Raw genomic sequence first — 18,384 nt, 5'->3', positions numbered from 1 at the left:
TGCTTACAATCCCGGTAGCTGTGTTCCTCTGGGGAAGCTAGAAGTTGGCTAAATTTATCTCAGAAATGCACAGATGGTCCCTGAATACCAACCCTGTGAGAATCCTGGGCACCAGGCCAAGTCATTAGAGCAGCTTAAAGCTGTACCTGGGCTGCAATGCCACATTCTCTTTCTTGGTCCCTGGGAATATCCCTCTGGGACTCTCCATTCCCTCCTTTCCAAAGTTGCACCTTTCACATTGTGCAGACAACCATCAGCGAGCAACTCCAAGAGTAGGGACTATCCGTGGTCTTTATCCCAGAGCCCTGAGCACATGCTGTGCATACAGAGACGCCCAGGCAAGGTCTATAAAGTGCAAATGTGTTTAGGGGAAATCCATTAACTGCCATAAATATGGTCAAGCCTGAAAACGGACCTGCTGTGGCTTACTCAGCCCACAGTGTGCCTGGGCCGACCCCATCCATGGACCTATAGGCTCAGGAACTATCCCTTGTCCTGAGACATAAGCAGAACTGCTGAAAATAGCCCTGAGGACATTGGCCTTCTAGATTCCCTCCACCTCTGCTTCTCCTCTGTTCTCCATTCCTGCTCTGCTGAGACAGCCATGCCCTTGGGAATAATCTGCTTCCTGCTAAGCACTTCAGACATCCGTCAAGACTTCTGGGGTTGGTCTGAACATCTCAGCATGTCCTCAGAAAAACCAGCAGCTTTCTACACAAGTGCTTTATATTTTTCATTTTAAATCTTCATCCTGAGAGAGGCATGGAGTTTTTAGCAAAGCATGAAGTCTTTCTTACGTGTCATGCTGTTGACTTGAGATTTACGTTTATATACAACTGATAAATTACACACAGGTGCCTTATTTTATAAAAAGTTAGGTACAAAGTCATGTTTGAAAACCAAAATCCTTTACAAATTTATTTGGAGTGCTCATAACTTGGCATGGGACTATTTTGTGAAATAGGATGTCTTTTAGAAGTTTTTATAACATGCTCTAAATGTATTGGTTTCTAAGTGTGAATTTTTAATTGCTGATTTTTTTTTCATGGTGAGGAGACACTTGTTATCAGGCAGTTGAAAAGCCTGACGACTGGAGCTGTAATATGTGGTTTTGGGGACCCCATTAGCTGTGGGATCCTGGACAAATCACTGTCACTCAAGGTTTCTATCTGCCACACAAGATGATGACAAGGCTTACTAACCGAACACAACAGTGCCACAGGCGGACCGTGCACCTTGTAAAGTGATTTTTAAAATGCAGTTATTGTTTATTAAAGACCTATTATATGACATTCTCATATAACCTGTGGAATCTAAAAGTCCCTCCTCTGTCAGAATTTTCAACCCCGATAAGAGAGAATGAAAGAAAGAAAGAATATGGGTGAATGAATTAGTATGGATATGCTGGGCAGCAGGGGAAAGAAAAAAATGCACTTAGAAGACAAACAAAAACCATATACATAAATAAGGAACATTTCACGTGCTCACAGAATCTCTGCAATTTCTACTGATAGGTACTAAAAGGTTAATGTGGAATTGCTCTCTTTTGGAAAAATCTTAGAATGAGTGTGAAAAGATACTTAAAGTTTTTCGATTCTTTGTGCTGTAATGCAGTGGGATTTGTTTATATGGCTGTTAGTTTACATCTTTTCCCTTATTACATAAAGTAGAAATGATAGAACAATAGCATGATCTTTAAAAGCACATTGCTCAGATGAATATTTTTCTAATTGTATTGTTTAGGAGAGGGCTGTAGATTTGATGTTAACGTGAGTTGAGAATCCTTCTAGTGTTTCTTCCTGTGAGGACAAACACCCTGGCTTCCAGCTTAAGTATGTGTATCTCGGTGCGGGAAAGACAGACCTGTGCTGGTGGCAAAGGAATCTTGAATAGGTCACCTGTCTCCTAGATGTAACTTTTAAGTCATATTTACTTGGATAGTCAGCCAGGGAGCCCAGGAGACCCGGCTGGGATGAGCTCCTTGTCCATGTGGCCCTGCAGCTGACTTGGAGCTACGCGATTTCACACCTGCCCAGGAGCCCCATCACCCCACTGGTCTGGGAGGAAAACTCCCCCTGGAAGACATGGCTGCCTTTACGTACTGTGTGCGGGGCCAGAGGCTGCCTCAAATGGGCACAGGCCACCTCAGAAAGATGGGAGGAGGGGCCGAGCAGCCTCAGAACAGCGCCTATGAAACTCACAGAACAACTGACGCCGCTCAAGACAGTAACTTGTCTCACCTAGCCTGTCTGCGAGCTTCCAGCCAGGCAGCGCCAGCTCCTCCCTCGGCTGCTGGCCCCGGCCCCTCGGCAGCCTCGATGCAGTCTCCACGGATGAGTTCTTCAGGGCATCTTCCCTGGTGAGTGAGAACGCAGACCTGGACCGCTGTGGAAAGAAGAGCATAGAGCTGAATGCACAAGGTCTGGGCCTGGAACTCCGCACAGCGTGTAGAAGGCATGTTGGAGGGACTGGCTTTCCTCATGTGGTGGCTTCAAAGCTGCAAGTCAGAATGTGCTGCTGTTTGACAGGGCACATGGTTTCGTCTGTTTCATTCTAAGCAAGCCAGGCTACCAGGAAGCATCGGGGATGTACTGGAATCCCACAGAGCCCATTCCATCTGCTCCTCCTCTGGCCAGTCTCCTGGCCAGTACTTCTGGGGACTGATTGATGAGAGGGGCAGCAGCTTCTCCTCAAAGGCACCTCACCCTGAGAGTTTCAGCCACATACATAGAAAGCCATAGTGTGATGCAGATGGTACAGTGGGTGAGTGAGCCATGAGTGGTCAGTCCACAGAACTACAACTATTTCAACGTATCTCCATTTGGTGCCCGAGTCAAAAGGGAAAATAAACTCCAACCTAAGAAGTGGTTAAAATAAGATTTCAGGTAGCAGGCAGGAAACATACAAATTATATTTTAAAATATATTTTATATATTTATATATTACTATGAAGTATTTTGTATTGTAACAAATGTATAGAGAGAATTTCGTCAAGCAGAAAGAGACCAATTTTTCCTCTGTCATTTCATAAAAGAATTATCTCCTATTTATTTTGCTCTTTTTATATTGATAAACTGAGGTGGGGGGGGCATTGCAAAGCCCCTGAAAGCACCTATGACCAGAGTGTGAAACTGTCTCTAACTGGCCCACCCCACACCAGCAGCCCCATGGCCTCCTCACCCAGGAGAAACATGCTCATCTTGGAAGCTTTGGACTTTCCCAGCACAGATGCTAATAACAGGAGATGAAAGGAGAGCACCTGGAGGGCTGTGGGCAGGGCCCTGGGCTGGTGGGCTGGGCTCGGGTCAGCTGTACCTGTGCGGCAGCACCTGGGCCCGGGACTCATTTCTCCAGAGGTGTGGACGCTTGATCTTGCCGGCACAGTGCACCGGAAGTGGGAGCTTTACAAAGGCACTGGAGAGAAATAGTACAGACCCATGCCGGGATGTCTGGTGACAGAACAGAGCTGCAGGGCTGGGGTCTGGGAGAGCACAGTGCAGTCCGTGGCCTTACCCAAAGTGTGGGAAACCAGTGTGAGAAAAGACACAGAGGGAGCTGCGGACCATGGTCCTGCATCCCCATGGTCACAGGCTAGGACCCAGGAGCCCCGAGATAGAAGGTTTTGGAGATGGTGGTGCATGCCCCCCAGTTCTGGTTCAGACAGGGTCATATAGGAAACTTCAGCTTCCCCACAGGACCTTGAGGCTGATCTAGGAGGAAGATGGGTTTGCAGAATAAATATGGAACTCTAAGCTGTGTACCCAGGGTGGCAACTTGCCCCCATCCTTATGAATATAGATGACAGCATGGTGGGCCACTAGACCTGCCTTTCATGCAGCAGTCACAGGTTAGGCCCCAGGGAGATGAGCTCTCCCGCCTTATCAGTTCAGTAAGATTCTGTGTGCCTCTGCTGGGCAGGAGTCCTGGGCTTCCTCCAGGCTAACTTGTTCCTCACTGCGTGCTGTCGCAAACATCTGTTTTTTGCCTAGTGTCCCATTAGAATGAGAGCAACTGAGGGCACTGAATGGCCTGTAAACGGTGACATCCTCAGCCCTGGCCCAGCAACTAGTACAGAAGAGAAACAGTGGGCATGTGCTGTGGGGTCGATGATTTGGGGTGGGCTGCAGGATGGGTTTTCAGAAGTGCCTGTTTTCTCCTACTAACTTCCTGGATAAAATTGTGGGGCAAGAAGGAAGAAGAGCCCAGTGTCATCCTCATGCACATCGTGGAAGACAAGGTCTAACTTGGAGGAGGGCCATGCCAACACATGTAGCAAGTGGCCTCCACCGCACACAATTCCTTCATCCCCAGGGCACAGCAAGCACCAGCCAGACCCTCACGTCCTATTAGTTTTGATGATTGACAACAACCACAGTCCTCCTGGGGCTGGGCATTCAGGGAGCTGTCTGTGATTTTGCTAAATCCTTGACAATGATGAGCAGTTGTCAGTACAGAGATCAAGGCTGGTAGTCAACTGGCAAGTGAAATTATTAAAAACGCAGGGGAAGATCCTTCTCTGGAAAAGTCATGCATATTCAAGAGAGCATACTGTAACATTTCTTCCCTGTGACTTTCCATATTCTGTCACAGCTGTCCTACAGTTTGCTGACTCTCCCACAGATGGTGAGCTCCTTGAAGTTGGAGATGGCCGTTGGGTAGGATCTTTGGTCACAGGTTTGTGACTGAATTTACAGGATGTAAGACGAGGTCTGGCCCTTAAGGAGCTGACAGCCTATTACCCCCACGGAGTATTACTACAGCCTCGGTGAGCTATTGTGTACGTCCTAGGCTTCTTTCTCATGTCTCCAAGCTCCTCACTGTACATCACAGTCTTTAAAAAGGGGGAAATAATATCTGTTTCATTTTGCAGTGGCTCAAATGGCTGCAGTGGCTTGTGTGTGTACATGTTTGTCTGAAGGAGGTGGCTGGGGTCCATTTCTATGGGACAAACATGCTCCCTGCCTACAGAAGCCATAACCAAGAAAAGTCCCTCTTTGGTCCCAACAGCAAAGATGGGATCTGTGTTCTTGAGTGAGTTAGGTGTACCAGGACTACAACCTATTTCAGGCAAGCCATTGTTTTACACTAGAAAACAATATAGCCTGACAATCACAAAATGCCCTAAAGGGCCACCCCCAGCAGGTCTCAGGTCTAGGCTGGCCCAGTATGCAGGGTGGAAACATGGGTCAACCTGACCTGATGGGCACCAATTGGTTGTGATGAACACACAGCCCAGCAGGTGGCGCCACCACAAGGCTTTTTTTATTACCGGGTTCAACCTGTGGATCTAGGAGGTGATGGGACCCGAGTGATCTGTTTGCTCATTCCTGTGGCTGGGCCCTCTGCGCCTGCTCTTTGTTCCCACCCACGGCCTCTGATTTCTTCTCTTCCCTTCCTCTTACCCTCCCAGGGTCCACAGAAGAAGCAGTGCTGGTGACGCCAGGGAGGGATCCTGGGTGCAGGGTCTGCACCTTGCGGGGAGGGGGTCCTGGGTACAGGGTTTGTACTGTGCAGGGAGGGCTGGCGGGTTGGTGAGGTCCGTGGTTCTAGGGACATTAGCATGCCAGCAAACCTTTGCAAAGATGACTTGAGGTTTTGACCTTCAAACAGGCCACCTGTGGCTCTTCAGGCGCTAACTAGCACTGTGGGAGGTGGTGCATGAACACCAGATGCTCCTTTGCCACATGGGATCTTGGGGGAACTTGAGCTGTGCTAAGCGGGTTTCCTTGCCCATAGGGGTCAGTGTTGTGCCTGCCACATGTAAATCACAGTCAGAATAAGCATATTGCCAGGGCAATATGACCACTCCGTTGCTTGACCTGATCGAGTGCACAGGAGTAAACCGAGGCAGCACTGAATAGCACACAAGAGGTGGGGGCAGAGGCAGGAGTTGAGCCCTGGTCTTCTGGCTCCAAGCTGCTTTCCTCCGTGCCCCTTGGGCTGTGCCAGAGCCTTTGCTGAGTCGGGGACAATGCACTCTGGCCAACCTGCTCCAGCGAGCAGGACTTGCCCTCTGAGCCAGCTGGCTCTGAAGCTCTGGGTGAAACACGCAGCGCAACCACCAGTGACCTTCATTTCATGCTCTTTGCAGTCACTGTGTCCCCGTCTGTCTCTCCTCTTGGAATGGTACACCGTTGCTGTGACTGCTATCATGACCCTTGCCACCAGAGGGGCAGGCTCCCCGAGGCCCTGATCATGCCTTCAAAGCAGTCCTTGCTCTCAAGGAGCCTACAGTATAAATTGGGGGGCAGAAGTTTTTAGTCAAGGGTTTGGGGCAAAGGGATCAATAATAGGGTGCATACGAGTAACAACTGAGACATAACTTTGCTTTGAATTTTTAGAGTCAGGCAATGGCCATTAAATTCAATCCAGTAATTATAACAATAATGAAGAATACTTTAGGTCTATAAGATAGTCATTCAAAGGAGGGAGAAAATGTGAGGGAGGAAATCAAAGAAACACAAAGAGAAAAGGCTGAGGAAGACGGAAAGCCACAGAAACAGAGTCAGGCAGAGACGTATCTTAGCTACCGGGTGCATTGTAAGTGCCCGGCCCCTGCTGTCACCATCAGCAACAGCATTGCCAAGTCATTGCAGAGATGACCTTGTATATACACACGCCCAAGGAGAAGGGCCTTTAATGGATTATAACCCTATACCAGTCCATATATACACGCCCAAGGAGAAGGGCCTTAAACAGATTATAACCCTGTACCAGTCCATATACACACGCCCAAGGAGACAGGCCTTAAACAGATCATAACCCTGCACCAGTGCCTCATAGGGTATTATATCTCAAGGTCATGAAAGGTGGATTGCAGAGAGACACACAACCACTGATGAAATTAAGGAGAACAGCCACACTGAACTTTCTCTTAAGAAAATAGATGAGAAATCCTGTCTGACTGGGAATGGATGAAGTCTGGATGTTGCAGTTAAGCCCAGGTAGTGGGGGCTGCTGTGCTGGGAATTCTGCACTGTTATCCCTAGGCTGCTGGAAAACTGAGGAAAAAGGAGGGAGCATGTGAGGAGGCCACAGGATTGGGACCACCTGGTCTGGTGGTCAGGGAGCCCTCCTCAAGTTAGAAAGAGGCTATCCTGCAATGTAACCTGCAGCCTGCTGGCATCTCCTGGGAGGTTTTGGTCAGTATACAGATGCCGTCCCCAGACCCGGGAGTCAGAACCCCTGGGGCAGGTTTGCATGGTGATGCAGATAGACATCCAGGATGAGAAGCCCCCCCAGAGCCCAGGCTTGGCCTGCTGGCTCTTGTTCCAGCTCTGGCCTGGGTCCAGGTGCAATTCTGCTCGTATGCCCTCTGTTCACCCCTTCTTTACCTGAGCTCCTAGACCAGGGCTGTGCAACAAAACTGAGCTGATGGAAATGTTCTGTATCTGCTCCTAGAGCAGCCACCAGCTGGGGATATTGAGCACCCACAGGCCACCAGTGTGACCGAAGACCTGGATTTTAAATTGTATTTAAGTGCAAACAGTCAGTGTCTGGTGGCCATTGTGTTGGATGGTGCAGCCCTAGAACCTCTGAGCAGAGGAGACTGTGGAGATCAGAGGCCAGTGACCTCATTTTACAGAGGATGAAGATACAGCAGGGGCTTTGGAGCGGGAGAAGGGTGTTTGACTCCTGGCTCCACCAACCACTAGCTGTGGGGCCTTGGGGCCTTCGGCAAGTCATGTCAAAGCTTTGGCTTCAGTTTCCTCATCTATAAAATAGGTCTGATAACACTTGAATCCCCACCTTGTTGGGAGGAGTGAGAAAAATGTCATGACGGGCAAGCACAAGCTCCCTTCCCAGCGGTCCGTCCCTGGGCTCAGCAGTAGCTAACACGGTGCCATTGCGCTGCACACCCAGGGGGCACCTCTCACACTGTATCCAAAGAGGGGCTCCTGAGGTGGGCAACGTGGTGGCCTCGGCCACGGGCAGCCTCTCAGGCCCTAACTCCTGGGCGTGAGCCCAGCACTGCTCCTCCACCACAGGGCTGAGTGCAGGCCAGGTGCAGGGACAAGCATCAGCTGAGCCCACAGGTGGGCAGTATGCCCAGTCACTCTGCGTGGTGTGTTTGAGAAGCTGACCTTGTCCACTGGGGTGTCTGAAAGGCCCAGGCTGGCCCACAATGGTGTCATAGCCAGTACCACTTGGGGCTGAGACCTGGGCATTACATCAAGCGGAGTCTTCAGGCAATAGAGGGGGTGCAGGACAGAGACAAGGACGAAGGGAGGAAGGGGACCACCATGAGAGGAGGCAGGTCAGGGCCACAGGGGTCCAGCCATGTCCTGAGAGCCCCCTCGGAGTCTGTGGCTCCTCTTCCTGGGCCGGTCAGTGTGGCATCTGAGGGCTACCTGAGTTTCTCCTATCAGTCTGTTAATATGGTTGGAACCAGACGGGGATGCCTTCAGACAGGGGAGGTGTGCCAGTCTCTTTGTCCCCAGAACAGCTGGAACTTGGTGTAAGCCTTTCTGAGCAGCCAACTTCTCAGGAATCAAGGGATTCTTATTGCTGACCGCGAGGTTAAGGCACACACTCTACTTCCAGATGCTTTTTAAAAGCTCTAATCACAGCACTTATCTTTAAACCAAACCGGGAGCTAAAAATGGTCACTTATGAGGGTGTGGATCCTGGTGTTTTGCTGGGAATTTACTACATTCCCCTTTCTTCACAGGTGTCCTGGGAGGCAGACAGTGGGGGGGGGGGGTTCAGATCCAGGCCATCACTAAATCTCCACAAATCAACACATTCTGCCATCAGCTATATCTGCGGGGCATCCACCACACGCCCAGTGCTGAGCTGGCCCAAGGCCAGAACACATGACCACTGACAACTGGGGGCTAAATAATACTGTTTGGCCAAAGGGACAAACTGTGTCAGGGACCCAGTTGGTTGCTGCATTTCTCTTTATTTCCAGATTCAGGCTGCTTTGTTCAGGTGTCCTGTGAGTACAAGTGTGGAGGGAGAAATTCATGTCTTCCTGACTGATACTGTTGATAAACATATGCTCTTTATGTGTCGCAAATCATGGCATGAGAGAACTCACAGGGAGATGACAGGAGGGGCCCTCCTTGACTAAACATCCCAGTTAAGAATGAGGCTATAGTTTTAGGAGCCTGCCGCTCTCGTCCCTTCTGTAAGATGCCAGCTCCCTGGCAGGCCACTTGGGTACTTGCCCAGGGGGTGTATCAATGTCCTTTATGGGGGCTTCTCAAACTCAGACCTTAAAGTTCTCTCTGACACACCCCTACAAAGGCTGGCAAAGGAGGACATTGCTTGTAAAGTCTTGCACATCAGAGATTCAGAAGATCCTGAAGAATCAGAGAGGGACTCCCACTGGGCCTTATTCTATATCAGAATCTAGGACTAAATCATATTCTGTTATTTTCGTTAGGAAAAAACTAAGAAGTGCATCAGCTCTGCCTACACTGGTGTTGAAGCCAAAGTGACAATCCTGTCGTGCAGGAGGCAGGCTTTTGGCAAGACAGATTTTCTGATGAGAAAATAAAACCCAGAGAGGTCCTGTTGTAGCAAACCAAACAGGAACCGAGTGACTCTAGGCACGCCCCCAACATCACCCTCGGTGACGGCAGCCCCCATCCAGGCCTGGGTCCTGGTGGGCCAGCTCTTCCCAGCCTGCCCAGAGCCTATGGAGGCATCGTGGCTGCCCACTTCCGGCTGGTGCCGGGCTGAGGACCCTGGATGAAGTGCTGGCCCATCCTACTCTGTCCACCAGACTTGGCAGCCATGTGCGCTGTGCTAGAGCCCCCAGCCACGTCCCCTGTGACACACGGCGTCTCTGGTCTCCGTGAGGTGGCAGTGGTACCATCCAGGGGTAGCTGTGTGCATGATGAGGAGACCAGAGGACATCTGGTAGGAAAGCAGGCATTTTGTATCTGAGAACATGAAGCAGGAGACAGCAGAGTGCTGGAAACGCTCAGAGCCAGGAGACCTGGGTTCTAGTCCTGGCCCTGCTGCTTGGTCTGGTGACTTGGGGTGGCTGGGCCTCAGTTTACTCCTCTGTAAAATGGGGACGATGCAGGGTGCTCAGGTGGTCTAACGAAATAACATGCATGAATATAAAGTTTATATAAAGGAGAGGTATGGGTCATATTCCTGAATAAACAGATTGACAATCCTGTTATTTTCTACAATGACTCCCAAGCCTCTCTCTTCAGGGGTTTACACGGGAACTTGGGTCACTGTGCTGAGCTGCAGCCAGCTGGTGTGAACAGGAAGCACCGGGAAAGGGTTTCTGGGCAGCGAGGTCTCCTCGGTGTGAGGGGAGGCAGGACAGGGAGCTCTTGGTCCTCCCTGAAGAGCAGGACAGTCCAGGGTGCAGTGACTCAGAGACACCCAGCGGTGATGAGATGGCGGAGATGCATCTGGCCATGTGGGGGCACCCGCGAGGACAGAGCAGGTCGAGCTGGTGGGGTCAGGTGGCCTCCGAATCGGGGCAGGTGGTCAGTGATGCATAAAGAGCTGCTGCCTCGGGGCCTGGAGCCCAGCTGACCAGACGTGGTGAGGCTCAGCTCCTAACTCGCAGGGCTACCCTGATGGTGCAGACCTTGCTTTTAAAAAGTAGAGATAAGGTAATAAGAACAACAACCATCATTTAGGGTAGACATCCATGTGCCATGTGGCCAGTGTCCACTTCTTATCTGTCACTGCCCTCCAGACAGATGACCACAATTCTACTCCTTGACCATGTCACGTTTCTTCCTGCTTAGAGCCCCCACGTGTGCTGTTCCCTCTGTGGGAATGCTTTTCCTCCCACTGCTTCCAAGTCTCATTTTTCAAGCCGTAGTGTCAGGTCACCTCCTAGGAAAGGCTTTCCCTGGCTGCCCCCAGACAGGACTTCACCAGCCCCAGGACCCCCTCCTCCACCCTCAGGGCCCCCTGGGCAGTGACTGGAGTTTGCACCCCGTATTTGTGGCTTAGCATTCACCATGCCTCCCCACGAGACTGTGGTGGCATGCACAGCCCTGCAAGAGTCCCGCCCCTGTGGCACCGAGCACTCTGTGCACAACAGGAGCTCAATGACAGTGGTGACCACCAGGAACCCTCAGAGCCCTTCTTTGGGGTAGGTCTTGTTATCCCCATTTTACAGACAGGACCTAAACTGTTGCTTAAGGTCATAGTTAATGGCAGGTCCAGACCCCACCCAGCATGCTGGCAGCAGAGCCTGTTCTTCCTATACTAGCCTAACCCCTTGACTCAAGGCCAAGTCTGGTGCTGCAGGGGCTTCCACCCCAAAAGCCCCTAAACTTGATCTGTGGTTTGCAGAAAATGTCTCAGAAAGACTCCACAGAATCGCCGAGAACTGCAAGTCTGAGTTGGCAAGTGTTTGAGGACAGGCTATGTGGAGGCCACGTGCCCTCCCTGCCTTCTCTGGGTCCCAGTCCTTGCCAGTGCCAGCCTCTCAGCTGTGGATGGGCCCACATCCCCTCCTGCTTTGTAATGGGATCATCACAAGGCTGGGGGCAGGGACTAAGTCTTTTCATTTTGTTCCCCATGGTGCCACGTGCACGACCCCAGCAAAACAAGCTGACAGTGCATCGAGGGGAGCATCACACCAAGGAATCAGGGCAGTTACATCTCCAAAGAGCCAGAGAGCCAGTTCTTGTCACCCTGGGCACCTGGCGGCTGGTGAGGACTTGGAGAACTGATACGCCACAAAGCTGCCTGCACACTCTCTCAGTGCACTCACTAGGGTGTGCACTAGTGCCCCCAGCCCCTAGGACGGGCAGGGTAGCATGTGGTGCAGCTTGCCCATGCCTGAGTTCACACTTCACCTGTGTGCACCCGTGTGCTGCCTGAGCCCCAGGCTCTGGCCGTGGGCGCCTGCAGCTGACAGGACTCTGGCCCTGCTGGTCTGTCCCTCCATTTCTCCTGAATCTGTGCACAGAAGGCCCAGCCACACAGACTCAGCATCTGCATGTCCTGTACTGGAACCATTTAACCAACAAGCAAGGCTTTTACGGGCTCGGCAACTCTACTACAGATACAAGCAGACCCAGACCTTTGAGTCGCAGGAAGGCCACTGTGCTTTTCAATGTGGCCCTTAGCTTCATTTCAGGGTGACAAACAAAAAGGTGGATCCACATCAGGCCTTCCCAACCACGTTTGGTGGCTCCAATGGCAATTCTTGGTTTTGGCAAAGCAAGAGATCTAAGCGGTAGGAATACACATGGTCCTCATCAAACTGTTCCTGTCAGGGACTCAGCACAACACTTCAGAATGAATAAAAAGTGCCCATCGATACCAATTTTTCCTAAACTGGTCTGTGTGTGCAGACCACCTCCACATTCTTCAGGGCCTATGCGTTTGTGCTCTGCTCCCCCTTCTGCCCCCTGAACCTACCCACCCACGTTCTCTCTCGGTTACCCCCCTTCAGGAAGCTTTATGCTGTTGGGGGGCATGGGGTCAACCACAGACAGTTGAGCATGAGGCTCCCACTCCTACGTGACTCATGTGTGGGGCCCTGTGGGACTGGGCGGGCACTCACCCAGAAGGTGGAGGCTGGGAGGCTGCCTGGCGAGGCCATGGCCCCCCCACCGGCTGCCTTTGAGCTGCTCGGCTGTGGCCACTGTGGCTCCTCTTCCACTGGCTGCTCACTTCTGCTCTTCTGTTTTCTTATGATCTAGGAGGGTGGTGACAAAGGGGCAAGTTACTTAAGGGTCCCAGGGGCTAGGGAGGGCAACCGGGGCCATCCCTGGGGCCTTGTTAGCCAGGTAAGAGCTGAGTTTCAATGGGATACCAGCCTGCTGTCCATCTGCCTTATGATGGAACAGCACAAAGCATGGTCTTGAACGTTCACAGCACTTCACAGTTTACAGGTTATCCTTTTATGACACCAACTTCTGTTCAGGAAGTGGCCCCCATGTGCCAGGCCGTGGAGACACAGCACATACTTGCCTAATCTAATCTGTACAACTACTAAGGGCTCCAAACCACAACTGCCTCATGTTACAGATGAGGAACCAGGCTCGGAGAGCTTATCAGTTATGGCCGCTGGCTCGGGAAGAGTGGAGCTGGGTCTCAAACCCAGAGCTCCTGACAGTTTATCTGACTTCGGGATGCTTCTGCAGGCCCTGTGGAGGGTCACCAGGGATGGCTCCAGCTTGTTTGCACAGCTTGACATAGGATTTACTGAGCCCACATACACAAAGGTCTCTGGGTTCCCAACTTCTGACAGCAGGAAGCAGCCAAGAAAATAGTGGGCACATCTTTCAAGCCTTTTTAGACCAGAAGGGATGAGGAGGAGGAGGGCCACAGGCTGGGAGCTAAGGTGGTGGGCCAGCCACTCCCACCTCCGAGCTGCCCAGCAGGCCTCCGGTCTGTGCAGCCGGCGGCTGCTTTCCAGGCGTGTATCTCACGGCATTGGGTACATGGGAACAGATGAGTTCTTTGCTCAATCCAAAGGTCCCCAGCTGAAAAGGAGCCAGATCTGCATCAAATGGCCTTTGAGCTGTGACTGGATGAGCCCCTGGGGGTCTTCGGTGGGAGCCCCCAGCATGTGCCAGATGTGAGTCACTGTTACCAGAAAAGGCTGCACATGGTCAGGGCTCCCAGCGGACCTCTTGCTGTGGGACTGCACGTGTTGGGGTGCTCCTCAGATGCCCTTTTCATGGGACTGCATGTGTTTGGGGTGCCCCTTGGATGCCCTTGTCATGGGACTGCACGTGTCGGGGCTCCCAGCAGACTCCGTTCTGGGACTGCATCCCTCCGGGGACAGGGAGCGTGTACTCCCCACCTCATCCCGGGCTGACTGTGGGCCTCACTTCGGCTGACCTCGGCTGGGCTGGTAGCAGTGCAGGCTGGGCCCAGACCAGTGTTGACAGCGCTGGGTCCCACTGGTCTCCTGCTTCATCAGGGCTGTGAAGCACTGGTGTGGGGAGTCGGGCCCCGAGCAGACATACTGCATGGATGTGATCCCACCCACAGCTTGAGATGGAGCACAGTGAGAAAGACACTGTGGTTTAAAAGAATAGTATTTGGCCCTGACCCTGGTTCCCAGTTTCTTCAGTGGAGGATTTGCTGAGTGACAGGAGTGTCTCTGTTATGTTAATGAGGTGGCTGTGGCCAGGGCCATCAGCTGGATGGAGGCTAGAGGCTGTAAAAGCCAAGCACCTGGACTGTGGGGCTTGCAACTCCACCCCAACCCCTGGAGGTTGGGTTCAGTTAGGTAGGCAGCCATCCAGGCAAATGCAGAAGTCTGGATGAAAATCTGCCACGGTGAGGCTCAGGCAGCTTCCAGGCCGGTGCAGCACTGATGTGTTGGGAGGGCAGGTGCCAGAAAGCATGGGAGCTTGGCACACCCCTCAAACCGCCTGTGGGGTCCTGTGCACCTCTGCATGTGCTGTTCATTTGCATCCTTTATAACAAACCACTAATGGTATGTGTGGCACTTCCTGATTCTGTGAGCTGCTACCTGGACTCTTCTGCAGAGGGGTTTGCCATTGGTTGGACAGAAGTGCTAACTTGGGGAAACTGGAGACCTCACCGCATTGTAAGTGGGGTGGCCTTGCGGGACTGAGCCCTACTGTGTGGGGTCTGTGCTAAGTCTGGGTAGCTATGCCAGAACTGAATTGAACCGCAGGGCACACAGCTGGGGGGGAGCATTGGCTGCGGACACAGAAGTAATCCTTGTTTACAGCCACACTTTGGGTGGCTGGTTTCTGAGTAGGGGCTAAGTGATACACCAGGTAAGGGACAGCTTAGGGCATGGTGGAAGCAGGGGACAGCTCTTCAGCAAAAGACTGAGAAGTATGAGAATGGTACACACACACATACAAATACACTCAGCCCAGGATCAAAAAGCCCGCGAGGAACCTGCTTGGGAACCAGCTCAGCCCCTGCAGGGTGACACCTCTGCGCCAGCCCAGAGCACAAACAGCAAGAGCCGGAAGGCACAGAAACAGCGCCCATGGCTGCTCTGCCAGGCGCCAGGCCTCCCACCTTCTGCAGGATGGCGGCGGCCAGCTCCTCGGTCAGCTCCTCCTTGTGCTCCCGCAGGTAACTGGCCTCATTCTGCTTGTCCTGCAGAGGAGAGAGCAGGGCGACATGCTGTGGGAGACTCTGGGGGCCTTGGCAATACTTCCTTGGGGGTCCTGACCACAAACCCGGGGGAGATCGGCACTGCTCCAGCTGAGGGTGACTGTCATGACACCGGGTTCCGGACAACCCACCCCTCTCCGAGAGGAGAAGGGGCCGTACCAGGCTGTCCCCATAGGCTTCTGCTTTGGAAATTGCCTCCTCGATGGCCTCTTCAGCCACCCGCAGAGCAACAGCCAGTGTGTCCATCATGCTGTGTCCTGGGCAGGAAACAGAACACAGACAGCTTTCTGACAGGGAACAAGGAAATGTGTCCATCTTAAGCTCCCCTGCCTAAATCTTTCAGGGGCTGCCTCAAATTCTTTGTAGAGTGAGCCAGGTGTGATTGCATCAGTTCATTAATTAGTCAATTGCTCAATTAAAAACTTTAATTCAAGGTTCTTAGGGTCCTAAAAACATAAATGTGGACAGAAAGTAGCATTTGGAAAACATAACAAACTGTCCAAACCCAACCCAGGGAAGGTCACAGTAATGGGCAGTGACGGGCGCCCTAAGGCCTGCTGGGCAGTTGCAACAGAGCCTCGGGGGCAGAGCCAGTCTGCACCCAGTGGTGGCTGAGCACTCGGTTTCCCCGACATTTCTGGAAGTACAGCCCATGACATCTATGTGCTCCCTGGAGGTAGCCTTGGTGGTCCCTGTGTTTCTTCCTCAAGATGCAGTCAGTACAAGAGGAGTGCTCTTCACAGAAGATGCCGGCAAATCCTCACTGGATCGCAGTTCACCAGGTGCCACCCAAGGGCTCGGCTCCGAGAGGGCTCCCCGCAATGCCCTGATGACAGCTGAGCCCCACTCTCTTGGGCTTTCCATGCGACCGGGTGAAAGGTGCATGAAGGATGCCATGGTGCGTGCAGTGGATCCTGTAAAGAGCACAGCTCCTGAGTGCCACAGGTCCTGGGAGAGAAAGCTCCTGGCCACCCCAGAAGGCTCTGAGCCACGTGGATGACTTCTGGATGAGGGCGAGGTGGATGCTGAAGGCGCTTCTGCTGGACACGAAGGCTCAGGTTCAGGAGTTGGAGAGAAGACAGGTGGGTGTGAAGGGAGGATGTGAGGGCAGAGGCAGATGGGATGGGAGTTTATGCATTGACCTAGACAGGCTCTCGTTCCCATTTATTTAACTGAACCCTAATCTAGGTGTGGCTGCGAAGGCATTTTGTAGATGTGACTCTAAGTACTGGAGATGATCCTTGAAAACATGGGTGGGCCCCATCCAATCACCTGAAAGTCCTTAAGAGCAGAAATGGAGGCTTCTTCTAGAGGAAGTCCTGCCTCAGGCCTGAAGCATCAACTCCTTTCTGAGTTTGCAGCCTGCTGACCTACACTACAGATTTGGGGCTTGCCAGGACCCCAATTGTGTGAGCTATATCCTTAAGAAAAATGTGTGTATATGCCTCAACACCCAAAAAGCAAATAACCTGATTAAAAAATAGGTGGAGGATATGAACAGACACTTCTCCAAAGAAGAAATTCAGATGGCCAACAGGCACATGAAAAGATGCTCCACATCGCTAATTATCAGGGAAATGCAAATTAAAACCACAATGAGATATCACCTCACACCAGTTAGGATGGCCAACATCCAAAAGACAAGGAACAACAAATGCTGGCGAGGATGCAGAGAAAGGGGAGCCCTCCTACACTGCTGGTGGGAATGTAAGCTAGTTTAACCATTGTGGAAAGCAGTATGGAGGTTCCTCAAAGAACTAAAAATAGAAATACAATTTGACCTGGAAATTCCACTCCTAGGAATTTACCCAAAGAAAACAAGATCCCAGATTCAAAAAGACATATGCACCCCTATGTTTATTGCAGCACTATTTACAATAGCCAAGAAATAGAAGCAACTTAAGTGTCCATCAGTAGATGAATGGATAAAGAAGATGTGGTACATATACACAATGGAATATTATTCAGCCATAAGAAGAAAACAAATCCTACCATTTGCAACAACATGGATGGAGCTGGAGGGTATTTTGCTCAGTGAAATAAGCCAGGCGGAGAAAGACAAGTGCTAAATGATTCCCCTCATTTGTGGAGTAAAGCAAAAAGCAAAACTGAAGGAATGAAATAGCAGCAGACTTACAGACTCCAAGAAGGGACTAGTGGTTATGAAAAGGGAGGGCTGGGGGGGTGGGTAGGGAGGGAGGGAGAAGGGGATTGAGGGGAATGATTAGCACACATGGTGTGTGTGGGCGGTCACGAGGAAGACAGTGTGGCACAGAGAAGGCAAGTAGTGACTCTGTGGCATCTTACTGCACTGTTGGACAGTGACTGCAATGCGGTGTGGGGGAGGAACTTGATAATGTGGGTGAATGCAGTAACCACAATGTTTTTCATGTGAAACCTTCATAAGAGTGTGTATCAATGATACCTTAATTGAAAAAAAATGTGTGTGTGTGTTTCCTGTCGGTTCTATTTCTCTGGAGAACCCCGACTGACCCAGATGGTCACTGGGATTAATATTAATGCAGGACAGTTTGGGGTAGTTAAGTTCTCAGCCATGGGCCTCAGAACAGAAAAAAAAGGATAGGATGGAAATAGAGCTATCAATGGGGTGGGAGCAGGGAGGGAGGCTGAGGGAAAGATAACCTTGCTGGTGGACCTAAGAGGCTGAGGAGTTTGACCAGGATACACTCAGGTTACGATTCCCCTAGACCTACAGGTCTTGATGGCTGAGCTTCAGAAATCCGAGTCTAGAGCTCTGGGCAGATCTCAGAGCTGGGCTTCAGAGGCAGGGAGTCGCTGTGTGGTGACCACGGGGAAGTTTTAGGCAGCAACGATGACTGAGAACGGGAAAGCACCCAGTCGAGGACAGAGCACACAGAAGCCTCAGGGCCACGGAGCAGGCGGCTCACTGTTCTCTAGACCCAGGACTTTGGGGGAACTCAGTGTTGGTGAAGGTTTTACTTGAAACTGGAAGTGTTTTGCTTTTACCTCTGCTCTAAAGGGACTATTATGTTGGCAGAAAGAAGAAGAAGTTAATCAGTATACATCTTATACATTCTGTATAAGAATATTTTAATATGAGCTGCACAAGTGTCCCAATCCAGAAGGATACTCCAGTTCATGACAGCCTGGCAGTTGGGTAGTGGATGCGCTTCTCTGGGCACACCCTGGATACATACACTCGCCTACTTGGTGGGTGGAGTCACACAGATGGCAATAACAAGACCCTTGTGGGGATGTCCGCACAGCATCAGTAGTGGTGCCCCAGTGGCTGCTATGTGACCTGGAGACCCTGCGCTATGTATGGTCCTCCTAGTTGTGAACTCC

The 18,384-nt window shown here is 51.5% G+C and overlaps 1 protein-coding gene across 9 annotated transcripts in view; it reads right to left on the bottom strand.

The window, feature by feature from the left end:
- Positions 1-18,384, bottom strand: part of MYRIP (myosin VIIA and Rab interacting protein) — a 229,277-nt gene that overhangs the window by 49,602 nt on the left and 161,291 nt on the right. For all 9 annotated transcript variants that reach the window (XR_012125972.1, XM_073224000.1, XM_073224002.1 and 6 more), the window contains 4 exons: positions 15,217-15,314; positions 14,959-15,039; positions 12,506-12,640; positions 2,241-2,385 (listed from right to left, as the gene is read on the bottom strand). Coding sequence is in view for 8 of the 9 variants with exons in the window: in XM_073224000.1 (XP_073080101.1) it covers positions 2,241-2,385; positions 12,506-12,640; positions 14,959-15,039; positions 15,217-15,314 (459 nt within the window). In the remaining variant the exon portion in view is untranslated. The remainder of the gene's footprint in view (positions 1-2,240; positions 2,386-12,505; positions 12,641-14,958; positions 15,040-15,216; positions 15,315-18,384) is intronic.

The sequence above is a fragment of the Manis javanica genome, chromosome 15 (genome assembly GCF_040802235.1).
Source record: "Manis javanica isolate MJ-LG chromosome 15, MJ_LKY, whole genome shotgun sequence".
Lineage (NCBI taxonomy): Eukaryota > Metazoa > Chordata > Mammalia > Pholidota > Manidae > Manis > Manis javanica.
This window is presented reverse-complemented; position numbering and strand designations above follow the sequence as displayed.